This window comes from Delphinapterus leucas, chromosome 21 (genome assembly GCF_059928025.1).
Source record: "Delphinapterus leucas isolate spDelLeu-1000000601 "Yukka" chromosome 21, BTC_Dleu_Yukka2, whole genome shotgun sequence".
Taxonomy (NCBI): domain Eukaryota; kingdom Metazoa; phylum Chordata; class Mammalia; order Artiodactyla; family Monodontidae; genus Delphinapterus; species Delphinapterus leucas.
This window is the reverse complement of record NC_143149.1, coordinates 29620931-29647844: the sequence shown is the minus strand read 5'-3', so window position 1 is coordinate 29647844 and position 26914 is coordinate 29620931. Positions and strand designations below refer to the sequence as shown.

Below are 26914 nucleotides of genomic sequence, written 5' to 3'. Positions count from 1 at the left end.
GGCGAATGCATACCTGAATAATAACATATTGTGGTGAGTCCTATAAAGGATGAAAAATAGGCTTGCAGAGGACCTCGGAAGTCCTATCTGAGAGGTTTTTAAGCTGGAGCAGCACATATGAGAATCCCGATTGCAGAAATGAAGTTGGCACATTTGAGAAATTGAAAAGAAGCCCCTGGAGTGTAATGCTTCCAGTGGAGAGTGTTCGTAGATAACTTTGGAAATGTAAACTGAGGCCTGACCATGCAGGGACTTGCTGGGATGATACGTAGTCTGGATTTTATTTGAGTGCACTGGGAAGGCATTGAAGGTTTTGTTGCTTGTTTTTGCTTATTTTAGCAAATCATGTAATTACTGTCTAGATCAATAAATTAAACATAACTAGCAGCTTAAAAACCTCCCTTATGGCCCCCCTCCAGTGTTTACAGCATGCCGTCCAAAAAAAAGCAACTACTGTTCTGACAGCTATCTCCATGGATTTAGTTTTAACTTCATCCTGTTTTTGAACCTTGTGTAAATGAAATCACACTGTGTACTATATAAGTGGAATCGTGATGTCTGGGTTCTTTCATTCAAAATGACTTTTGTGAGAGTCATCCATGTTGTCGCTCATTTTTCCCTGCTGTAGTCTGAGGAGTCATCACGTGATCAGGTTAGCTTTTAAAAGGCGGCGGGCTGTCCTCTGGGGAAGTAGGCTCTGAGAGGCAGGAGAAGCAGCCTGGAGACTGCGGAGGCAGCTGTGCAGGAGCCAAGGGGAGGTGCAGGGGCCAGCGTGAGGGGCTGGAGACGTGGCATGAGGCAGACAAGTGTGAGACGTGCACTTGGGAGGTAAGACTCTGGGAGTTCACTGACAGATTGGGCAACAGTAGGAGTGAGGGGAAGGGGTGTGTCATGATCCCCAGGTTTCTGGCTTTGACAACTGATAGATGGAAGTTTCATCTCCTTCTCATAGGAGGGACTGGGGGAAGGACACACTTAAGTAAAATAAAAACTAAGAGTTCATTATTAGGTATTTTAAGATGCTTGTGAGGTATGAGAGAAGCTGTCAAACAGGCATTTGTATTATGGGTATGGAGCATATTGGATTAAAATGGGAAGTTTGGATAGTTTGCATATTATGAGGCAGCTGCCATGTAAAGAGTTCTGTATTGGAGTTAGAAGATCTGAGCTTCACCATTTTACTCAACTTCTGTTGGCTGCGTGACTAAGGGCAAATCACTTGATCTTTTTGAGCTCCATTCCTTCTCATCTGTAAAATGGGAATGCTACTTTGCTTCATAGGATTAAACAATGTGTAATATATATTAGGCCTCAGTTTATAGATTTTTGGCCTAGCGGATGCTCAGAAAAGTTCATTCATGCACATGCAATTTGGATTGGTAGGAGAAAGTGGGATTATGGAAAATTTTGAAAGGCATGGAAGGGACTTGGTGTGGTATGGAGTTCAGAGTGTCTTAATATGGGAGTAGACCCAGTGCAGTTTGGTTTAGATGAAACTAAAGAAGAAGTAGTTAGAGGTGAGAAATACCTAGAAAATCAGTCGTTGCAGGTCCAGGATAAGGCGCTGACGAGGGCCTGGCCTGACATGGATGTAGAGATCAAAGAACAAATCAGAGTTCAAAGGAAGAGACTAGACTTGTCCAAGGATTAGTTTTACGGCCTCACAGAGAGGGAAGAATCAGTCACCTGTGAACCTGAGGCTGCTAGCCTGGGAAGCTAGAAAAATAGTGGAAGCCACGGCCGATCTGGGGTAGTCTGAAAGGAAAGCCGAATTAAGGAAGGACAGTCTGTTCAGCTTTGAACGTATGACTCTTAAGGTTATAGTATGTTGTCTGTGGGTGGTTGGATATTCTCTGACAGTGAGATCTTGTGGAAGAGGTTAGAAGCTAAGAGGTTGCTTTTTCAGGCTTAATCACTAATTAGCTTTGTAGTCTTGGGAAATTCAGCAAATATTGAATGTAGTTATCTGAAAAATGAAGCTAACACCTCCCCTGTCAGCTTTACAGGCTTGTTTTGTGCCTTAAATAAGAATGTATATGAGGGGACTTCCCTGGTGGTGCAGTGGTTAAGACTCGGAGCTCCCAAGGCAGGGGGCCTGGGTTTGATCCCTGGTCAGGGAACTAGATCCCACACGCACGCCGCAACTAACAGTTCGCATGCTACAACTAAGTAGCAGGCGAGCCTCAACTAAGACCCGGCACAACCAAATTAATTAATTTAAAAAAATGTATATGAAAACACTGTAATTGTAAACTCTTATACTATAATTGTAATAGGGTAATGTTATTTCTGTTCTTAGTTCAAACTAAAATAAAATATTTGGTTATAGAGCTAGAGAAGAGAAGGGGGAAAATACCAAACTTCTTAGAAGTTTGTGTTTGGAACTAAATCGAAAGCATCAGAAATCTTAGTCTCTGAATACATGTGCCTGAAAACCTCTGTGGACTATAAAATTTGGGGAGACTATCTGGAAGCTGATCTTGTGTACAACAATTATGAGAACCAAAAACACAGGTTGCATCTTGTCAATTGTTGGTATTTAACTTGCCTTCAAGTTGGAAGTTTGGAGAACTTTTGAATTCTACCTGTGTACTTGCCCCATGTGTGTTTATGGAATTTTATTTTATTTTTTTTCTATTTTTATTTTCTTTTTCACATCTGACTTTTACTACAGGATAATGATTTAATTAAGTATTCCTTTACTTTTTAAAATTAATTAATTTATTTTCATTTTGGCTGCGTTGGGTCTTTGTTGCTTCACGTGGGCTCTCTCTGTTGCGGCAGGCGGGGACTTCTCTTCGTTGCAGTGCGCGGGCTTCTCATTGCGGTGGCTTCTTTTGCTGCGGAGCATGGGCTCTAGGTGCATAGGCTTCAGTAGTTGTGGCACACGGGCTCAGTAGTTGTGGCTCGCGGGCTCTAGAGCGCAAGCTCAGTAGTTGTGGCACATGGGCTTAGTGGCTCTGTGGCATGTGGGATCTTCCCGGACCAGGGCTTGAACCCGTGTCCCTGCATTGGCAGGCGGATTCTTAACCACCGCGCCACCAGGGAAGTCCCTGTTTATGGAATTTTAGAACATACCCTTCTAGTGTCTGTGAGCTATATACATTTTTGCCAAGGGTCAGAGTAGGGTAATGTTTCAACTCTTAAGCTATATATATAAAGAAATGATTTCTAACCTTTGTCAGCATTATCAGTACAGTATGCTGGTTAGGATCACAGACTCTGAAACCAGACTGCCTGGCTCGAATCCCAGCTGTCAGCTAATGACTAGCCTTGTGCATTTGAGCAAGTCATAACCTCTCTTGCCTCTGTTTCCCCATCCATAATGGGAACTGACATTAATGTCTAGCTGAAGGTTGTTGGGAGCATTAAATGTAGTACTGTATTTAGAGTGCTTAACAGCTCCTGCCACACTCAATAAGCGCTCTTTAAGTGTCAGCGGTGGTTATTATAGAATAGTTAGTCGTTATTTTGGCAGTGACCAAGGAATAAAAGCACATGAAGGAAAGAAACAAATCCTCTCAGAACCTACAGCTGAAGAAAATGGAAGTGGCCTAGTGGCAAAAGTCTTGGGCTTTAGAGTCAGAGATGCTTACATTCAAATCCTAATTCGGCCCCCTGGTTATAGGGGTTTAAGCAAGACACCTAACCCCTCTGAAACACACTTTCTTTACCTAGGAGACAGGAATCAGATACCTTGCAGAGTTGTTTTGAGGATTAAATGAGATACATATAAAGTGCTTGGCCCAGAGTAGATGCTAAAAAAGCGGGAGTGCTCTCTCACACCCCATGCCCCCCATGCCTCACTCCACTATAGAGCAGTAAGGGCAGTTTGATTTCCTATATGCTCGCATATTCATTGTTTGCAATTTTAGAACTTCTAAAATTCTTTCCATTTGCTAAGAGCAGAATAAACAACAGCTGTTTAATTGGATACACCTTGGAAAGTGTTGTCAGCTTTTGTTTCCCTCTTCCCTTTGCTGTTCTGGGTTACTTGCTTTATCATTATGGTAAATCCTACTAGAACCAAGATGGTGGACATTATTAGTTGGTCATGGAATTGAACTGGACTGTAGCTTCAGAATCCTCTTCCCAGTATTCCGGCAGCTACAGTCAATTCATCAGACTTGATACAGTAGTGAAATCCTCTCAGCCTTAGAGGTTTTTAGAAGAAATGTTTATAGGATTTTCAAAATAATATCTGGGCAGTCCATTAATCCTCTGTCTGAAGATGTGAGACTGTCAAACCTTATGACAAAGCAGAGTGGTCTTAGAGCGTTTCCTAGCAGATGCTTATCCATATTATAACCTTGTTACACAGTGTGGGCATTTTCAGACACCTTCTAGAGAAGGCACAATAATTGTGAGCGTATAATGCGGTGAGCCAACCAGGAGTGGGCATCAGTGTGAGCTGGAATGTGGCCTTAAAATACTCATGCTCTAGGCCTCACCCCAGATTTACTGAATCAGAGTCATCAGTATATAGATCTTGACATGTGCCTTTTGTAAAAGTAAAGATGATTCTGCTGTACATACCACTGATTAAAAACGAGTAGATACTGGCAAGAGTATAGGAAATCAGGCACCCCCTCACACTACTGGTATGAGTATAAATTGATATAGTACAGCCTATAAAACAGTTTTGCAGTATCTATCAAAATTCAGATCTGTCCTGGAAGAATACATATATGCATAAAGATACAGTTTCAAGAAAGTTTCCTGTAAACCTGTTTATAATACCAAACAGTTGTGAGCAACTCAATGATTGTCAGTACGCAAATGGTTAAACATGTTAGGGTAGATTACACAGTTGTTTACTGTGCAACCACTGAAAGAGTGGAGTACGTATGAGAGTGATCTGTACATGCTGATGTAGAAAGATATCTAGGACATACTTTAAGTTGAATAAGCAAGTCACAGAATAAACTATTTTAAACATTTTGTGTATAAATATGTAGAGAAATATTTGGAAGAGTACCTACTAAAGTATTTACAGTGGTTATCCATGACTTAGGAGAATGGGAATGGTGGAGTGGGAGAGGATTTGGCCTTTTAATTTTTGTATTTAAAATATTTACAATAAGATTTTATTATTTTTGTAATAACAGAACCACTGGATAAAATATGAATGATTTAAGGAAAGCACACATGGAACCTAATTTGTATGTGTCAGGACACTGCTTATTTTGCAATTTACAGTTTTAACTGAGACTTATAATCTCTAATTTAGGAAACAGAAAGGAATGTCAAAACTGTTTTGCATGATGGCAAAGAGGATAAAATTTTGTTACTCAAGTTATTGTGAAAGTAATTGAGTTTCAAACAGATAAGCTTTTTTTTTTTTTTTTTTGCGGTACGCGGGCCTCTCACTGTTGTGGCCTCTCCCGTTGCGGAGCACAGGCTCCAGACACGCAGGCTCAGCGGCCATGGCTCACGGGCCCAGCCGCTCCGCGGCATGTGGGATCTTCCCGGACCGGGGCACGAGCCCGCGTCCCCCGCACCGGCAGGCGGACTCTCAACCACTGCGCCACCAGGGAAGCCCACAGATAAGCATTTAAGATAAAAAGTATTTGCTCTGTGTCAGAATTATATTGGCTACCTGTTTTAAAAATTTAGTTTGTGCAAATCTGGATATGAAAATTGGATTCAGAATATTTTACTTTAATCCTTTTGCAGTTGATTAGCCTCTAGTCTTTGAGGATGTTAACTAACACCTTTTAATCTCTCTTTTAAAACTTTAGGCCCGATGAGAGAAAGGGAAAGTTAAGGATGCTGGAGCAGAACAATGGATTTCTCTTTCTCTTTCATGCAAGGGATCATGGGAAACACAATTCAGCAACCACCTCAACTCATTGACTCCGCCAACATCCGTCAGGAGGATGCCTTTGATAACAACAGTGACATTGTTGAAGATGGTGGCCAGACACCATACGAAGCTACCTTGCAGCAAGGCTTTCAGTACCCACCTACAACAGAAGATCTTCCTCCACTCACGAATGGCTACCCATCATCAATCAGCATGTACGAAACTCAAACCAAATACCAGTCCTATAACCAGTATCCCAATGGGTCGGCCAATGGCTTTGGTGCAGTTAGAAACTTTAGCCCCACTGACTATTACCATTCAGAAATTCCAAACACAAGACCACATGAAATTCTGGAAAAACCTTCTCCTCCACAGCCACCACCTCCTCCTTCAGTACCACAGACTGTGATTCCAAAGAAGACTGGCTCACCTGAAATTAAACTAAAAATAACCAAAACTATCCAGAATGGCAGGGAATTGTTTGAGTCTTCCCTTTGTGGAGACCTTTTAAATGAAGTACAGGCAAGTGAGCACACAAAGTCAAAGCATGAAAGCAGAAAAGAAAAGAGGAAAAAAAGCAACAAGCACGATTCATCTAGATCTGAAGAGCGCAAGTCACACAAAATCCCCAGATTAGAACCAGAGGAACAAAATGTAAGTTGAAACATCTTTTTGAAAAAATTTGTAATATTTCACATTTACTGGAAGTCCAAGAGACCTTTTTCAGTTTTTCTCTCTCCAAATATAAATATTTCTGATAACTTCTTTCATCTGATCCCTAGCATGGAGCTTGGGATGTTATGATAGGTGGTAAGTAAATATTTGCTGAATAAATGAATGGACGACATCTGAGTAAAGAAATATTTTAGAAACATGTGACACTAAAAATCTTGCCTCCTATGTTTCTTTGTTTAATAGCCTCACTTAATTTTGCTCGTAATAAACTGGTTTCTGCGAAATTGATTTATTTTTAGTGAGGAGTATGGACCTAGAGTGTGTCATACAGAGTGAAGTAAATCAGAAAGAGAAAAACAAATACCGTATGCTAGCACATATATATGGAATCTTAAAAAAAAAAAGTTTTGAAGAACCTAGGGGCAGGACGGGAATAAAGATGCAGACGTAGAGAATGGACTTGAGGACATGGAGAGGGGTAAGGGTAAGCTGGGACGAAGTGAGAGAGTGGCATGGACATATATACACTACCAAATGTAAAATAGATAGCTAGTGGGAAGCAGCCGCATAGCACAGGGAGATCAGCTTGGTTCTTTGTGACCACCTAGAGGGGTGGGATAAGGAGGGTGGGAGGGAGATGCAAGAGGGAAGGGATGTGGGAAAATATGTATGCGTATAGCTGATTCACGTTGTTACACAGCAGAAACTAACACAGCACTGTAAAGCAATTATAGTCCAATAAAGATGTTAAAAAAACCCAAACAAACAAACAAAAAACTCCTGGTTTCTGAAGATGAAGAGGAAGGGCAGAGAGAGATGGTTAATGATATTGGTTTTCCATTGTTCCAGACCAACTTTTGCTAGTAGAGCTTAGATTTAACCCTCATTACTAGTGTGTTTGCCACAAAATAACCTGAAGTAAATAAAGGAACTCTTTTTATAAAATCAGAGTTAGTATTCATACATATTCACTAAATCTTCAGGTAGAGGTTTTATAAAAGTCATTCTTTAATGGTAACTTAAGATGCATGCTGCTAATTTCTTTTTAACATCTCTGAGGTTTCAGTATTAATTTTCTTAATAAGAAAAGTATGTAACAAATCAATGCTAGCTTGAATGAAGAGTTTTTAGTTAGTATTCTAATACATGGTGTTACTTGAAGATGTCCCCAGACATTGATTTGGGAAGAAATGAATATCTATGAATTTTTGTGACAGTTGTATGCTTTTCTATCTGCTATGCCTGAATAAGTTAATTTATCATCTTCTGTTCAAAGTAATGTTTACATCTTACCAACTCACCTTTTCCTTGGTAGCTGGGTTCCACTACTTCACACAACTCAAATATGGTGTTTTTCTGGAGTAAAGGTCACACTGGTTCTAGGCTCTCACAAGTCTCAGTGTGATATTTCAGTATGTTTTTCTCATTTTTCTATAGTTTTCTTATTTATTCATTTAACAAATACCAACTGAGTACCTAATGTATGCTAGACGCTTTTCTAAGAATTGAAAGTCGGGCAGTGAATGAAAAGTAAAGATGCCTACTTTCAGGGTACTAATATTCTAAGAAGAGGCAGAAAATACACACATACGTATGTAAATGAGTCTAAGTTTAGATAGTGGTAGGTGCTATGAAGAAAATAAAACTGGGCGATGAGATAAAGAGTAATTGCAGACACTAGTAGTTCTTCCATCTTAGTTCTGCAGCTGTAAAATGAAGGCTTTGAAACTAAGTGGTTTCTGGAATGCCTTTGAATTTATGTCATTTATTAAATGCCCCCCACAGAACTTAGCTCACATAGTATCTTACACTGTTTATTAAATGAATGAATCAGTGGAAGGAGAGAAGTTAACTTTTTACTCTCCAGAGACTTCCACTCTAGCAGTTCTTTCATGGACCTGCAGTGAAAAGACATGTGATGCACTATGATCCTTAGCAATCACGAAAATGCATAAAACCTGCATTTGGTTTTAGCTTAGGTCCTAAGAACCATCTTGCTGGCCCGTCTTGCTTCTGCTCTAGAGAATCTGGCAAATAGGAGAATATCCAATTTTATTTATTAGGCTAGACTTCTTGCCTTTATTGGTAAAAATATTAAATTATATAGTTTAAAATATGTCACAAAATAGAAATAGGGCTGGAAGCAGAGGCAGGAGAAGATAGTCTGTTCATTTTTTGTATCCACTCTTTGTTTTATTGGAATCTAGGAAAAAAATTCAGTGCAGTGATGTGATATTTCTAGTAGTCACTTTTCAGTGAGATTTTAAAGCCAGTTCTGTCTTTGTTGGATGTCTGCTATGTCTGGCCGTTTATATCACTTAAACCTTCAGTTAACTGTTATATCCAGGAATTAGAATGGTTAGATGTAATTTAAGAGTTTTAGTTCATTTTCCTTTTTAGTAAATCATGTGGGGCATAATTTAATATTTCATTATTTAGGATCTTACAGTATCTTGGGGTAAAGGAATGTCACTTTGACTGAAGGTATAGATGTGTTAAGTGGCATTGATTGCACTAAATGTTACCAAGACCATTGCCTGAAAGTTGAGCTTTGGGGGAAAATCCAGGGGTTTTTCTTTCAAAGAAATATGGTGAAAAGCTAAGCTCTTGTTAGTTGAATTTGATTAATTAAACTTTTATCACACATGGGAGGCAGTTATAAGCTTAAGAGATGGTGCCATAAAAGTGATGCTCCATTCTGACAGTAGAACTTTGGGCTGGAGCCCCCAAAGGCCCTGCTTGTTGTTAGTGCCGTGTCTCTGCTAAGCCATGCGGACAAGGGATGTGCCCAAATCAACCTGGTTTTTTTTAACTGTGTATGTGTTTAATGGGGTTTTCTTAACTTGAACAACATCCCTTTTGCTTTCTTCAGGACAGTTGTTTTTAAGTGCTTTAATTTTTGATGCTCTTGTGCCTCCTGGTTGTCACTGGGGGTCCAACGCCCTTGGTGTTCAGCATTGTAGCGGGCGTAGAAGGGAAAGAAGCCCACGTAAGAGTTTGCCCACACCACGGGACAGCTCCCCTCCCCCAGATGCTTGAGGGAAGCATAGTGAGAACTGTGTGCCTGGGATGACTGTCCTCAAGCTGGGTTTGCAGATATGTAGATAGATACAGCTATAGCTATAGATATATGGATATAGATGTAGACTTCTTCATTAAAACTCGCTCATAGGTTCTTTTCTGAGACAAACAAAGCAAACAGAATCTCATCTAAAATAATACACTTCAAGATTTCACTTCTTTTTTCTTTCCTTTTTTCTTCATATTTGATCTACAAGTATTTCCTCCCAATTCTGAGCTGTTTGGCCTTCTAAAGAGTGGCTGTTCTTTGGAACAACCTAAGTATATCTTCTCAACAATGAAAATGTGTCCAAATATCCAGGCAGCAGGAGACCTGAGATCACTACTGAAATTGTATATTTTGTAAAGCTGCTTTAAGCTGTTTTCTCTCCCACCAAATTAGAAACATGTGGAAATGTTTCTGCATTTCTTCCTCCTTGGCAGGTGTAATGCCTCAGGCATGTGAGTGTAGGCCCTATTCAAACATTGGTCTTCTACTAGCACTTTGGTGGGCTTATCCACTAAGGCCAGTCTCATTAACTCTTAGCTTGCCATTTTCACTTATAAAAAGCCAGATGGCTGGTTTGGTCCCATTAGCACTAAGTTAGAGGTTATATTTGGTTCTCCAGCCTCAGAGTGTTAGGTCTTAGAATTCTTAGAAACTGTTCGTATGCATTGTGAACTTACAGTTATTCAGAAAGTAAAAGAAAAATGCACAAACAATTTACTGACTTCACATTTTTCTTTCTACCTTAAAAGATGACATAAGTTTTTGGTTCTTTTAGAGAATATGATTTTACTTAATGTTTTGAAAACTATTAAGGATTTTGAATTCTGCCAGATTTGATGAGTATTATTCATCCTGATAAATCTCTTGGGTTTTAATTTTAAAAAGACCATTTTTATTTATTTATTTTTGTCTACACCACACGACTTGTGGGATCTTAGTTCCCTGACCAGGGACTGAACCTGGGCCCTCAGCAGTGAAAGCACCGAGTCCTAACCACTGGACTGCCAGGGAATTCCCCCTAATTTTTTTTGTTTTTTACTTTATTTTTGGTTGCTTTGGGTCTTCCTTGCTGCACTCGGGCTTTCTCTAGGTGCGGCGAACGGGGGGCTACTCTTTGTTCAGGTGCACGGGCTTCTCATTGCAGTGGCTTCTCTTGTTGTGGTGCGTGGGCTTCAGTAGTTGTAGCATGCAGGCTCAGTAATTGTGGCTTCCGGGCTCTTGAGCACTGGCTCAGTAGTTGTGGCGCACGGGCTTAGTTGCTCCACGGCATGTGGGATCTTCCCGGACCAGGGCTCAAACCCATGTTCCCTGCATTGGCAGGCAGATTCTTAACCACTGTGCCACCAGGGAAGCCCTCATTTAAAATTAAGATAACTTGGGCTTCCCTGGTGGTGCAGTGGTTGAGAATCCGCCTGCCAATGTAAGGGGCACGGGTTCGAGCCCTGGTCCGGGAAGATCCCACATGCCGTGGAGCAACTAAGCCTGTGCATCCCAACTACTGAGCCTGCGCTCTAGAGCCCGCGTGCCACAACTACTGAAGCCCGCGTGCCTAGAGCCCGTGCTCGGCAACAAGAGAAGCCACCGCAATGAGAAGCCCGCGCACCGCAACGAAGAGTAGCCCCGGCTCGCCACAACTAGAGAAAGCCCGCGTGCAGCAATGAAGACCCAATGCAGCCAAAAATAAATAAATAAAATAAATAAATTTATTTAAAAAAAAATTAAGATGACTCGAACACTATGGGGAGCTCACTCACTGTCACCTTTTCTCTGATGCTTTCTCTTTCTGAAGCAGCACTGCTAGTACCAAAAAAGGTGTCTTCAGTCCCTATTTGATTTTAATCTCTTTTTTTTTTTTTTTTTTTTTGCGGTACGTGGGCCTCTCACTGCTGCGGCCTCTCCCGTTGCGGAGCACAGGCTCTGGACGTGCAGGCTCAGCGGCCATGGCTCACGGGCCCAGCACTCCGCGGCATGTGGGATCGTCCTGGACCGGGGCACGAACCCGTGTCCCCTGCATCAGCAGGCGGACTCTCAACCACTGCGCCACCAGGGAAGCCCTGATTTTAATCTCTTTAAAGCTTATCCTTTGAACAACTGAAGGAAAATGGATTTTATACCCAGCAGTATTTTATCTGTTGGCAATTTCTGACTCCTTATTTTTCTTGACTCCTAAGCATTTGGCTTCCTTTGACCATTTAATCTTAAAAACTCCCCTTCCTAATTGGTATTTGTGATACTATGTTCTCTCTCTTTACCTTTCTTTTGAGCTCAAGTCATAGGTCTCTAAATGCCTAGTAAGTATGACTGTTTTGTTCACGCATTAGCACATTTTACCATGTATATTCCCTTTCTGTCACTGCAGCATCCTTCTTTGACTTTTTTTTCTTCTTTTATTTTTATAGTCTTGAAAGCTTAGAATAAATCTTCTTGGGCCTCTTTTTCTCCCTTGCCATTTCTTGCCTTTTAAAATGACTGTGTAAAAAAATCTCAGTTCTTTGAAAGTGATTTTAACAGTGTTTCAAGCCACCCTGGAGGAAATGTGAACAATATGGAACAAACAAAAAAAATCAAGAAGAGGTAAGACATTTGAATAATAAAAAGGTTTTGGAGGAAATCCTGTCTTTAATCCAGAAAGGGAAAAATGTTACTGAGCTTCAGACGAGTTCTTAACAACAGTAGGGTTCTGTCGTTTGGCAAAGATGAGTCACTCCATATCTATCTGCCCTCAGAGTTACAGAGATCCCTAACACCCCAGCATCAGAAGACTGAATGTGCCCAGGAGGAGGACTCGCATTCTTGGCTTCATATGTACTTCCCCAGGTGGTCCTGTCCTCCTGCTGTAGCTTGAGAATGAGAAGCTGAGGTGAAGGTTTAAGCTACGTTTGTGGACTGAAATGAAGCTGCCGGACGGGCCTACGCAAATGTGGACCGTATTTTTATTTTTTTATTTTTATTTTTTTGCGGTACGCAGGCCTCTCACTGCTGTGGCCTCTCCCGTTGCGGAGCACAGGCTCCGGACGCGCAGGCTCAGCGGCCACGGCTCACGGGCCCAGCTGCTCCGCGGCATGTGGGATCTTCCCGGACCGGGGCACGAACCCGCGTCCCCTGCATCAGCAGGCGGACTCTCAACCACTGCGCCACCAGGGAAGCCCTGGACCGTATTTTTAAACTGTCTCATTACACCAGAGATAAGGACAAAAGTTCCCATTTGAACATAGATTTTTCTTTCCTTGCTCAGTGAGCGTGTCCTGTTGGATTAGCTAGTCATGGTGCCACCACAGACGCATCTGACAGAGCTAATTTAGTGCCCACCAACAGCTGCCACTACTTCTTTCACTTGGGCTATTTCCAATATTTTCAGTAGCCTCCTAATTAGACATTCTGCTTCCCCTCTTGCTCCCTTCCAAAACATTCTCCATGTAACAGCTAACGTGATCCTTTTAAAACAGAAATTGGCCGTGTATTACTTCTCTACCTAATCCTCTTCAGAGGCTTTCGGTGCACTTAGGATAAAACACTTAAGTGTGGCTTACAAGGCCCTGGTGATGTAGCCTCCTCTCCACTCCCATCTTGTAACCTCTCTCTTCCTTGGGGCAGTTAAGTCCGTTGTAATGGCTTTTTTGAAGTTTCTACCTTTGTTTAACCTCAGGGACTTCACACATGCCACTCCTCTCTGGAGTGGTCTTTCCCCCACTTTTTACTAGATTAACTCCTCCTCTTTTGATTCAGATTATACTTTCTCAGAGAGGCCTTTCCTGACCTTCATATCATAGCTACATACAGACACACCATTATTTCTCTTTTTACATTTACATTGTATGAGTGTATGTTTGTGTTTGTTTAATGTCTGTCTCTTCTACCCAACTGTGAGCTCTTTGAGGTCAGGGATCCTATCTGTCTGTTACAACATTGTATACCCAACTTGTAGAACAGTGCCTGGAAAGTTGTAGGCACTGCTGAATGAATGAATGATACTTGGGGTTTGGCATATGAGTCTGACTTATCATTTCCTCATCATTTTTACAGTTTCTTTTATTTAATAAAACTTTGTTTTTATAGCAGAGTCTTAAACTGCTTGAATTAATTGAATGAGAATTTTAAGTAACTTCTAGAATTAGCAATACTTTTTAAGTGGAATTAGAGCTAAGTTAATGGATATATTTCTCTTTTTTTAAGCCATCTAAACTAAATTCTGTTCTTTGACAAGAAAAGTTTTTAAACCTTTTAAATTACAAAAGTAATTTGCTTTTTACAGAAAACACAAATAATATACAAGTATAGATCTTCCCTCACCGCTTCCCTAATCTTGTTCCTCAAAGATAACTACTCTTATCAATTTATTGTACAATGTATCACATATTTTTCAAGGTGTATACAGGCTATTTTAAAATAAAAAGTAGGAAAAAAAAAAGTAGGAAGATTTTGATAGATGTGGATTAGTGACTTGAAATAATGTTGTAGTTACCATCCCTCTGCTTAGATTTTCTCATTTTGTGTGTTTCTGTAGGATAGGTTCCTAAAATATAATTGTTAAATTGAAGAGTGTACATATTTTGAATTTTGATAGATACTTCCAAATTGCCTCCTCAGAGGATTGTAGAAATCAATTTTTAAATAACGTATTTGTGGGGTTTATGATTAGAAAAGTAATGTGATGTTTATTATAAGCAATTTGACCAATATAGAAAAGCACATCCAAGAAAATCACTTATTCCATCACCTGGTGGTATCCTTCTCGTCTTTTTCTTCTGTACACATAAGAAATTATTTTTCCAAGATTGGAATCACACTATACAAACCGCTTTTCAATTTGCTGTTTTCAAATAACATTATATTGTTATTTTTCCGTGTCATTAAAAAATTTATATTATTCCACTATCTAGTTGTAGTACAATTTATTTAACGAATTCTGTACTTTTGGACATCTAGACTAATGTCTAATTCTAATATTTGCTCTTAAAAATAGCACTGGTGTGCTTATCTTTGTGTGTATCTATCAGTATGTGTATATATCAGTGCTTTTTCAGTATACACTTTTAGAAGTAGATTTGCAGGGTCAGAGTCTGAAAATTTAAGGCTTTTCATACATATTGCCAAATGACTCTCTAGAAGAATTCCAAGTTACATCTTACTAGCAATCTCAGAGTGCCCATTTTTCTGCACTCTGTTAGGTTAAAAAAAAAATGAAAATCAACAAATTAAGTTTTAAAAGTGATAAAGTAAGCAATGGGAGCTATAGCTGTGGTGTAGAATGGACAATGGATGTTAAGACACAGCATCACATACTATGTAAGTTGTATTTTTCCTCCTTACATTATTCAGCTAATAAATGTCCTTTATTCCCTTTGCTGTTTAGTTTTCTTTGACTCTTTGTGTGTGTCACTGTTCTTTGGTTTGCTGCCATTTTATTCTTTTCACATAGAGACCAAATGAGAGGGTTGACACTGTATCAGAAAAACCAAGAGAAGATCCAGTACTGAAAGAGGAGCTCCCGGTGAGTGGCTTCAGTGAATACTGTCTAACCAAACATGGTGTGAGAAGGTGGAAGCAGAGTGATTAAATTAGAACACACATAGCGTGTATTATTACTTCAGAAGTTATACTGAAATAAATCTTGGAGCTGGTTTTAAAAGGTAGATATTTTTAGCGAATTATTTTCCTTTTCAAAACTATGACCACTTTTTAATAGATGTGAATTTTTGAGATGCCTTATCAATAATTTGGCAACAGAAACCACCAGTCCTCTTTTCAATATTTGGGGTGGGGCCTATCTTCCTCCTCTCTTCTTCCCTTTTGCTAGATACCGATAGCAGGCATCAGAGAAAAGTATGAGTGAAGTTTTTTATGACCTTTTCCTACAGGTTCAGCCGATGTTACCTTCTGTTCCAACAACAGAAGTGTCTGCTGGTGTTAAGTTCCAGGTTGGCGATCTTGTTTGGTCTAAGGTGGGAACCTATCCTTGGTGGCCTTGTATGGTTTCAAGTGATCCCCAACTCGAGGTTCACACCAAAATTAACACAAGAGGTAAGAAAAGGCATAAATGGACATTAGTAAAAAGTTGTGGCAAAAAAGTGAATCTAAAATGTTGTTTATGAATATAATACATACGTGATAATATAATCTGACACCCAAACACATATCAGTATCAGTTTTTAAAGAACAGTGAAATAATTAGGTCATCTTAACTGGCAGAGAGCCTCTACAGCTGACATGGTCCTTGTTTTCCTTTAGAACACCCTATGTTTTATCATTTCTTTCACACTTATTTTTTTAAAAAACCTTAATCTGACCTCCAAAAGCAAGCAGACCGATAGGTAATGAGATGTCGTATATGAGCGTAATAGACATTTGGGCCAAGCTTTCTTTGAACATTTTAATTTCATCTTTGACTACTGTGGGTAGTAATTTTTTACTCAGACAAGTGCTTTTCATCCTGATAAATTTTGCAAGATGCCTTTTTCCTCCTTCTTTCCATTTTTTTTGTTTTTTTTTTTTTGCGGGGGGTGGTTTGTTTGTTTTTAATGAAAAAAATTTTTTTTACTCCATTTTTGAATCTGTAAATTTACTGGGACATCCTTATAAATTCAATATGAAATAGAAGTATGGTTTGAAGCCAGCTACATGGCATAGAATCCTACCTTAGGAATGTTAATAAATGTTAAAAAAACATGTATTCTAACTTTACTCCTTTTCCAGAGTTTGACCAAAACCTGTAGAATAGATTCCTGAGATTTTAGCATTTGGAATGGACTTGCTTAGTAGCCAGAGGAAGGTTGGAGTTGGGAATTTATTTCTGGATATTTGCTTTGCGAACTCACTTGTTGAGTCCCTTATTGTCTGTGACAACTTTGCACCTATTTCTTTTTTTTTTTTAATTAATTTATTTATTCATTTATTTAATTTTTGGCTGCATTGGGTCTTCGCTGCTGCACACGGGCTTTCTCTAGTTGCAGTGAGCGGGGGCTACTCTTTGTTGCGGGGTGCAGCCTTCTCATTGTGGTGGCTTCTCTTGTTGCAGAGCACAGGCTCTAGGCGCACGGGCCTCAGTAGTTGTGGCACACGGGCTTCAGTAGTTGTGGCACACGGGCCTAGTTGCTCCATGGCATGTGGGATCTTCCCGGACCAGGGCTCAAACCCGTGTCGCCTGCATTGGCAGGTGGATTCTTAACCACTGTGCCACCAGGGAAGCCCTGCACCTATTTCTTTTTCTCTCATTTTAAACTTTCTGTCTTGGTCCCTGTTCACTGTTATGAGGAGAAGAAGTGTCTGGCAAGTCAGATTTGTGACGGGATCCGCCATATTTGTAACTCTTGTGCTACCCAGCAAGAAATCCACCCAGATACAGAAGGCAATCATCTTGTCACTATAATCTACTGATTAAAGGTTGGGGTGACTAGAAGTATCGATGGGGCAGAAGTTTAAAAAAAAAACCAACACTGTTGGATGTCCACTCCTGTGCAAGGCACAGTGTTAAACAATTCTCTTGTAGGACTTCCCTGGCGGTCCAATGGTTAAGACTCCACGCTTCCAACGCGTGGGGCATGGGTTGGATCCCTGGTTGGGCAGCTGAGACCCGACGTGCTGCATGACGTGGCCAAAAAATAAATGAAAAAACAAACAATTCTCTTGTATATTTTCTTAAGCAGTCCTCATAGCAGCGACACTATGAAGTAGGTACTATTATCCTTACGTTTTGGATCTGTAAATAGAGTCTCAAAGAAATCTTAGTCCCTAACCTCCACTCTTATCTACTACTGTATAATAAAAGGAAAGTAATTGAATTCCCCTACTCATAATTTACAGAGACTGGGGGAGGCAGTCCTAGCCCCCTTCATTTATATAGTGGGGCTGTTGGACTGTTAATCTCTTGAGTACTTTGCACATTTAATAATCTGTGATTCTTGAATGGGAGAAGAAAGGGACAAGCCTTCTTAGATAAAACAATACACAAGTCCCTATCTGGGCCTCCAGAGCACTCTAAGATATTACATCACGTGAGAGTTGTGGCTCTTCAGTTCTGTCCCCTTAGGAAGGCATCCTTTTGAGATTATATAAAGAATTTCACATTTAATTACTCTATGAAAACGTACTAATACAGCTTTTTTCTAGGGTACAAATGAAAGCATAATCTGTGCTTCATCTTGTATTCGAAAGGAAGTGTTTAAATTTATTTTATGAATTAATCTGGTCTGGTCCTCCCTACTTTAGTGCTGGAAAAACTGATTTTGTTTGTATTGTTGAGGAAACCGAAATCTGAGAATTTAGGTTTGAAAAATGTACATGCTGATAACATTTTAAATTTTCTCTTTCCTGCAGTAGTTTTTAAAATAATAGCCTTCTTGAGATATCATTTACATGCCATAAAATTCACCCTTTTAAAGCCTGCAAGTTAATGATGTTTTAGTACGTTTCCAGAGTTGTGTGACCAATTACCACAATCTAACTTTATCACTTCTTTCATCAGCCCAAAAAAGAAATCCCACATCCATTAGGAGTCACTTCCCATTCCCCCCTCTGCTCCCCAGCCCTAAGAAGCCACTAATTACTTTTTGTCTCTATAGATTTGCCTTTTCTGGACATTTCATATAAAGCTAATCATATAATATGTGGCCTTTTATGTCTGGTTTCTTTCACTTAGCATCATGTTTAGAGGTTCATCTGTGTTGTGGCATGTATCAGTACTTTGTCTCTTTTTATTGCCAAATAATATTTCATTGCATGGCTGTGCAGTGCAGTTTTAAATGAAGTAGTTTTTTGACTACTGAAGTAGTTTTTCTAAAAACCAGAAACAGTATGAAACTTCATTTTGTTGATTATGTTCCACACATGATACCTGTGAAACATTTTGTGTTGCTTATTATCTAAACTACTTTGTAAAATTTGTCTTGAATTTTATATAGTAATCAATGGTTTCCATACTGTTATTAGTCAGTATTGTTATTAGTCAGATTCTCAGCATTGGAAAACGTATTTAACAGTTTTCACACTTACAGATATAATTCTTTGAAGAGCACATTGAAAGATGTTTGGATTACATGTCTATTTTGTTTAGATCTCATTTTAAGTGTAAAGATTAAAAATGAAATGCTCTTTCTGCTTATGACAATACAGTATATATGTTCAGAAGGCAGAGTTGCCCATAGTCTCATCCTCCAGATATGTAACAACTATTAAGAGTTTGGGAGTAATTCCGGGAATTCCCTGACAGTCCAGTGGTTAGGACTCTGTGCTGTCACTGCCAGGGCACCAAGGTTCAGTCCCTGGTGGGGGAACTAAGATCCCACAAGCCTCGAGGTGCGGCCAAAAGAGAAAAAGAGTTTGGGAGTAATTCTTTTTCTCTTTGCATGTTGTAATTAATAGATATGAAAAGAAAGATTTTTAACTGAGAGTTTTAAATGGTATCACATTATACCTGTTGTAACTTTTAATCCCAATATATTTTTAGAAATTTAAAACCGGACAGTTTTACCTATATTATTTTTGTTATATAAAAATGTTTCCTCCACATTTTTCTATTGGAAATTTAGCTCATTATTCAGAGACAGATGTGCTTGTTTCTCCATCTGTCAGGTCTTTGGGTTTTCATTTCACTCTTTTTTATAGTTTTCCAGCCAGCAGGAAACAAAGTGCCAACAAAGAGACAAATTGTTTGATTTGTTTCTTCTGTAGTAAGTGATTTAATGGAGGAAGAAGTTGAAAATAAAGATTAAAATGAGCTTATGTTATCTGTGAGTTTTTGTTTTCATGTTTTTAAGTATAATTCAAAATCTTTTGGGATTATCTGTTTGGTTCTAAATAAGTAACTCTGACTTTTGGAAACAGATTATGTCCTATGTTCTTTTTTTTTTTTTTTTTTTAATAGTCCTAATAAAATTTCGTTGAGAACCAGTTAAGTCAAATCCTTTACGGAACATAGAAATACATACAATTCCAGCCCTTTCCAGTAAATGGCTATATAACATTGGCGTAGGATCCCTGAATATCCTACTCTGATATGTACCTGTAGGAGAGAAACAGTTCTTCTACAGCTTAACAATACAGAAGTGGGGTGCTCTGACCTATTTAGGGGGAGCAGCAGTGAAGTCAGAATTGAGTATGAATAACAAAGGATTATAGATGAGTTCAAGTAGCCAAAGGAGTAGATGAATAAGTGTTTACTCTTCACATTTTGTATTTCAAACTCAGTCAAGAGAAGGCAGGGCATTATAAGATGAGACACAAATTAACCCGAGGACTTATGAGCAAAGTACACCTCTCAATTAAGTCATGCCGGGAAGTTGTAATAGGAGAGAAAATGGCCACTTTTACCTAAAACTCTACCTACCGTGAAGGCTTTTGATTCCAAATAATTGGAAGTGACATCAAAGATGAAAAGAGGGTCAAATGACTCTAAGGATTAAAGACGGACTTCTTGATGGGACCAATAGGATTGATGTAAATAACTGATCGTGATGTTCATAGAAGCACACGACAAGATAAATGAATACTACTTGACAAGGTTTTAAGGTTTCACTACCTAGTCTTTACATGGAGATAAAAGATACTACTCAGTTTTCTGGGAAGCAGTTTTGTGCATTTTTTCATTTTGTTTTGTTTTCTAACCAAAAAAAACATCTGAGGGAAAAATGATGTAACAGAAATAGAACTGAAATGATGCCTCTTCCTTTCAAAACTAAGAAACTTCATGTAAAAGTTTCAGTTTCTACCATGGTGTTAGGGTATTAGTCTGAGTTTTATAGCCTTTGCCTGAGTTTAAAATCCTATCAAACTTTCTGAGCTCTTAAACGTAAATAAACAATGGCACAAATATAAAATCTTGCCAGTTTAATAACTTAAAAGGCTAAAGAAAAAAATGAAAACTGGATTGTGTTTGTATAGATAAATTTGTTAATGGATGGCAGTAGCTAAACAGCAATCTAAATAGGAATAAGAATCTTATTCAAAGTGTTCTTCTCCCTGCCTTGATGTCTTCCTGGGGTTAAATTAATTAAGGTGTTTGGTGAAGCACTGTGATCAGTCTCCTCCAGTTAAGAGAAAGTGTTTTGTTATTTTTCCCTTGGTTAGTAACTATAGTAGCTAAAAGTGCAGGAAAAGTATAGTAAGACATTTAACTAAACCAAATGGGGTCTGTTTTTTCAAGCTGGACACCCATCCAAAGGCAGATTAGCTTTCCTGTGGATGCTGACACTGTTCATGTGACACGTTCACGAGAAAGGCACGGCTTGCACAGAGCTTGCCAGCAGTGCTTCAAATCTGAGAGGCACAAGGTTGTCCCCAGCTAGCATGAGTCACAGAGGAACAAGCTAATCCTGGGAACTGAGCAGTGGGCTGTGTTTTAGATCCTACTGTCAGTAGCCTTTAAAGGGTCAGGCAATTGCCAATAATATTAGCTATTTTGGTGCTAAATGGAAAATAATAGGGGATTGCTATCCACGGGAACCAACATGTACTCAGTGGGGATTTGGTTCACAGTTCCAATAAAAATAGCATGTTTTTGTGACCGAGAGAGCCGTGAAATAGGCACATTAAAAATTTTTAGAGCCTGTTTTCTTAAAAGCTGTAAAACGTTTCAAAATCAGTCAAAATACATAGAAAAGACAAACAAGCCTGGGAAAGTCAGCAATGGAAGGAGGAGGAATGGGAGCTGATGAGTCAAAACACTTGTACAGAATTTGAAGCACCAGGGATTCCTCACCTACCATATCAGTACCTGATCCTGAGGGCTCAGAAATGGATGAGTGTTAAAGCCTAGGCTATGCAAAGAGACAAAAGCCATTTGTTCTAAGAATAATCACCGGATAATACCTTCTCAGGAACCAGCATTCCTGTCAAAAGCTTAGCGATTTTGCAGTATAGCACCCCTCCCCCTTTTTAAACAAGTAGAATGCTCTACTATTTAGTGAAAAGATCAACATCTAGACAGATAGGAAGGAAAATATCTTATGGCTTCTTCCCAGCAACCAACGCTTTATAAAGCATCGTCATTGCAAAGTAAGTAAAACACAAAGTTTAGAAGGTCAGTCAGAAAGGGTGGACTCAATCATAATATATTTACACACAGAAATCTCATTTCCTGATCTTACAGTTATTCCAAAGAAGAAACAAATTTACATAAGTAGTTCCAAAACATACTAGCATATTTGGACAAAACAAACCTTTTGTTAGCTTATCTAGAAATAACCTTCAAATCAGAATTTTCATATAACGACCATCACATTTCAGAAGTTTTTGATAAAGATGTTGGATTGTAGAGCCTGGATGCTCTACTAACAAAAAGAGGCAAATTTGAAAGTATGTTTATCTCTAGTTTAAGCATTGTGAATCTGAGAAATGGTGTTCGGGCCCCTATAGCCCAGTTGGCAACTCTTTCAATTTTTGACCTGGAAGCATATAGTTATATTTTTGTCCCGTTTCATAATCAACCACTCAGAGAAAAGCAAAGTCATAAAAGTGTCATAAAAAAAAATACCAAAGGGAAGAGGTGGATGTCAATATCCAGCGATAAGCATGTATTTATCTACATTTAGTTTCTTTTAAACATTTTTAGAACTGTAACAGATGGTTATATTCATAAGCTTGAGTAAAGAATACGACTGCCTCCAAGTTCTGAAATAAATGCATATATGCCCTCAAAATACTGTACACATCACCTACCCTCCCTTTAGGAGAAACTGAAGTTAATTAAGATTTCCCTGGATATTTTAAAATAAAAGTAAATAATAAAAAGGCACTGAACTAAAGACATATTCTGGAAAAACAAAATCAACTAAAGTACACAGTTTGACTCTACTGTTGCTTTCGCCCGGGTTTGATGTATAGAGAGGCCCATGCAGTGAGTTGCGGTGAGGGGACCTTCCTTTTACAGTTCAAATGCAGGGAACCTGGCTTTTGTGGGCCCTAGCAGGTCAGCCAAGAAATGAATTGTTCCAGCCGTTCCTTCAAAGAGGGAGAAGGGGGTGTCTGGTGCGCTGCATCTGTGTTCTCCATAATCTAAGCACCATTCAGCGAACTTACAGGCCCCGTACAGGTACTTCGCGTCCTGCGTGAGGTTGTGCAGCGACAGGAAGGCCGTAGGCATTCCCTGCAGCGCCGTGGCACAGCCCGTACCCCTTCTTCAGCGAGCCACACTGCCCGATCACATCAGCACGCTGATAGGCATCACTGAGAGACTGTTCCTCTTTGAACACCTTATAGGCCTGAATGAGCATGTAGATTACCCCAGGAGAACCGTGGCACCAGTGAACTAGCAGATCCCGAGTACTGTCCACACGAGGAGGATAATTGCCGGAAGGGAATTTCAGCTGGCAGACGTAGTCTACACTAGGCTTGACCAAACTGTGTAACTTCCCATGGCTCACTTGAAGGCTGGGCTGCCTCAGGTGGTAATAAATTCCTGCCAGGCCATGAGCAGCCCCGACATGGTATTCTAGGTACCATACATACACCAGTGGAGTCTTTCTAGCTAGGTCTTCTCCAGAGGTTAAGACTGTTTCACAAATCTGCTGAACATGGCTTTGAGGAATCTTTTCCACTCCAGAGTTCTTCTTCACAAAGAGAAGAGCATAGATGTAGCCCATTCGACCATAGAGCATTTCATTTGGAGCATATGGGGATCAGTCTTATTTAGGTGAATTAGCTGGGTGATGCAGTCCTCTGCCCGCTTCTCATTGTTCATCTTGTGATGCACCACAGCGGCCACTGCCAGGGGGCCCCTATCCCCGCAAAGGAAGGTGATGGAATGCTTGGTCAGATAGTTCGGACTTTGCTTTACATAGCCATGTGCCATCTGTAGGTAGGTAGGGTCCCCAAACACATCCTAGAGGTGTAAGTAAAGCACAGCAATACCTGCCCAGCCAGTGTAAACAGTGCTGTCCCGAGTGTCTGCAGACTTTAGCCTTCTCTCCATTCGCTGAAGAAGCTCTCGAATCTTATTGTTCAAGAGTTGTGAGAATTCAGTAGTCATCCCAGCAGAATCAGAGTGGCCTTCAGCCAGGGATTTGTTATAATCGGCATAAGGATTCGGGGAGGCCCTTTGCGCCATGGTGCCAGAAATGAGCCCCGCGGCCTCGGGACAAAACGAGAAGCACCGCTTTCACCTGTCCTGTGTTCTTCTAACCCTACTGCTTGTACCCACCACCCTGTCCTCCAAACCTACCTATTAGTTGAGGCTGTATTTTTGTTCTTGTCCTCCAAAACGCTTGGACTTTTAATAAACCTCCTTTGATTGATTACAATCAAATTTATGCTTGGCTCTTCTCAGATTAGATGATATGGAAAACCAAGTTGTGTATGTTTCTCTTTTCTCACAGGCTATTTTACATATGAAATTTTAATTTGGTTTAAAAATAATTCCTTAAGTAATCTCCCGTTAATGTCTAATAAAATTTAAAAATTTCAAATCCAAGATATAATCCTTTTCCTGTAACTTAGTCAGTTGAGTTTACGCTGATACCCATACTTTCTGTCAAGATCTGCTTGTCCTTCTCTCCATACCTGCCTTACCTTGGATTCCCCAAGAGGACCAGTTTTCACATTTCTCTGTTGACCTGAGACATTTTCTTTACAGTGATGTTTTTCAAACTGTTATTGGTAAAGGACTAGTTTTTTGCTCTTTTAAAAAAATTTTCCAGTCCACCATGGACCAATACTTCTGTAAAATACGATAAAATTAACTATTAGGGAAATGAAAGGCCTCCCCTTACAAAAAAAATACACGGTACAGGATCCCTGATCATGGGCCTAGATGTCACGCAATGTCAAATTATCATAGTTTCTAAATGCTCACTCTTACCTTCTCTGCTTGTTTTGTGGCAGACTGGTTTGCCCTGGGAACCACACTCAGAGTAGCACTGCCAGAGAGCAGTGGTTCTTAGGTGCTTTGGTCCCAGAACCCCTTTTACTCTTAAAATTTGAGGACTCTAAATGCTTTTGTTTACATAGGTTATATCTATTACTGTTGATGTTAATTTAGAAATTAAAGCTGAGAAAAAATTTTAATATTTACCAGTTCATTTTTAAAAAGCTACTGTATGTTACATTATTAATTCTGTTTTTATGAAAAATATTTTCTCAAGCAAAAAAATTGAGAAGAATGGTATTTTTACATTTTTGCAAATCTCTTTAATGACTCGCTTAACTGAAGACACTAGATTCTCGTATCTGCTTCTACATTCAGTCTGTTATGGTTTGTTGTTTTGGTTGAAGAAAATGAAGATAATCTGGCCTCACACAGATGTGTAGTTGGAAAAGGGAAGAGTATTTTAATAATAGCCTTTTCAGATAATTGTGGGTATATTTCTTTGATATTGCCCCCAAACTCAGCAAGTGCTGGGGTAGTTGCAATATGGAATCTGAAATCCTATCAATAAACTTTTTGTACTTGGTTTCTGTCTTGCACTTTGAATGGATCATTTGCCTTTCATGACTTTGTAACATCATACATTGGCCATTTAAAAAATATTGTATGCATATCTTCCAAATGTTGACACATTCCTTTATAGATATTTTTAAAATCACATTCGTTGTCACCACTTATTTCATCAGAAAATTCTTAGATTATTTGGAAATTGGAAGACTCATAGGGGCAGATACTAGTTTTCCAATATTTTGATTTTTCTTGGAAGATCAAATTTTATTATTGGCAACAAATACTATCAGCTGTTTTCCTTGAAGTGACAAACTTGCTTGTTCACTTTTGAGAAAATACCTGCCAAATTCTCAAGTTCAAATAACCGTAGTTTTTCTCTTAGTCATGTTCCATGAAGAAGTGGCCAGTTCACCTTGCAGTTCAATCACAGAAGTGCTTTCCCTCAAGGCAACCTTCATACTTGCAGCGTGCAGAAGTGCTTTATGCACCCTTCCCATTTTGTCACAAGGAATACTAGAAAGACGTGTTCAAGGGTTGAGATTTAGTAAAAGTAATTTTTACTGCTTCATCAAGGATATTAAGTAAGACTGGCTTTTTTGTTTGTTTGTTTGTAACTGCCAGCATATGGCTGTGAAGGATACGGCACTAGTATAATTTGGTGTCATCACTGCCTTTATTTGTGCTGAGATGCCAGCAGTCTGACCCACCATTGCTTTTGCCGTATTAAGTGCAAATGTCAACATCATGAAAAAGACAACATCTTGGTGTTATTGTGAAGATGGTTTTGACCTTGCAGGATCCCTGGGAGAGTCTCAGTAGCCTGTCCTCCCCTTACCACCCCCAGGTCTGTGAGCCACACGTTTATGTCATTAGAAAAGCAGTTTGACCAGCAATTGGCTTTTGAAAGTCCAAGAAAATACGTTACACATTTTTTTGAAGGAAAAATTATTTATTTGTACCCAGATTTGTTTGTAAAAAGGTTTGAGGCCAGTAAAAATAAATTGTGTAACCAAGGTAACAAATCTGACAATTAGCAGAATTTCTGATTTTTTTTTTTTTTCTCTTAAAACTTGCTGTACCAAGTTTAATCATTTGGGGTGATTTTTACAGTAACAATTAGTTGTGTTATTGGTAGGTGTTGGATTACATCTTTGGACAATCCAAAAATAACACGTTTTAATAGGAGTAAACTAGGGAACCTGGCTTAGGTCCACATTTTTGGCAAAGTATATGTGGCTGCTTATGCTCTGAAAGGGCTAATAAGAATTTTTACTTACAGGTGCCCGGGAATATCACGTCCAATTTTTTAGCAACCAGCCAGAGAGGGCGTGGGTTCACGAAAAGCGGGTCCGAGAGTACAAAGGTCACAAGCAGTATGAAGAACTACTGGCCGAGGCGACCAGACAAGCCAGCAATCACTCTGAGAAACAGAAGGTGACTGATGACATAGGAACATGGTCAATTGAATGTGGACTGTAAAGGACTTAATAATTTAGCAGAGCTTTTCATACTTGAATTCAAGCAATTAGAATGACTTATTTTAGTCCTCTAAGTTCAATTTTAATAATTCATTGTGTCAATAAATTTTATGTCATATAAACAACATTATAGTCCTACTGAAAACTTTATCTGCTTAATACAATTTTGGATTCTATTTTGAATTGAATTCAAATGTATGTAGTCTAGTAGATGCTAGTGAAATGTGGATTTTGTCAGAGATTTTTATGTTTTTTCCTATTTCAGCATTTTCCCCTAATTCCCCTTTATTCTTATTTAGCAAAATTGTTTTATGAAAGTAAGGTTTTAAAAATATTTAGTACTTACTCTGAGACAGGCACTGTTTTTAAGCATTTTATATATGTATTAATCCATTTAATCTTCATTACAACTTTGGTGAGGTAGATACTGTTATTCTTATTTCTGCAGATGAAGAAATTGAGGCACAGAACCCTTAAGTAGCGGGTTCAGCCAGGGTCACACTAGTGATGGAACTAAAGAT

The 26914-nt window shown here is 39.2% G+C and overlaps 1 protein-coding gene and 1 pseudogene across 12 annotated transcripts in view; one reads left to right on the top strand and one right to left on the bottom strand.

Annotated features, from left to right (window-relative positions):
- Positions 1-26914, top strand: part of NSD3 (nuclear receptor binding SET domain protein 3) — a 109238-nt gene that overhangs the window by 30177 nt on the left and 52147 nt on the right. For all 12 annotated transcript variants that reach the window (XR_016391172.1, XM_089903766.1, XM_089903761.1 and 9 more), the window contains 4 exons: positions 5742-6460; positions 14971-15042; positions 15410-15572; positions 26195-26349. Coding sequence is in view for 11 of the 12 variants with exons in the window: in XM_089903766.1 (XP_089759892.1) it covers positions 5786-6460; positions 14971-15042; positions 15410-15572; positions 26195-26349 (1065 nt within the window). In the remaining variant the exon portion in view is untranslated. The remainder of the gene's footprint in view (positions 1-5741; positions 6461-14970; positions 15043-15409; positions 15573-26194; positions 26350-26914) is intronic.
- Positions 22408-24324, bottom strand: LOC115803227 (glutathione S-transferase LANCL1 pseudogene; annotated as a pseudogene).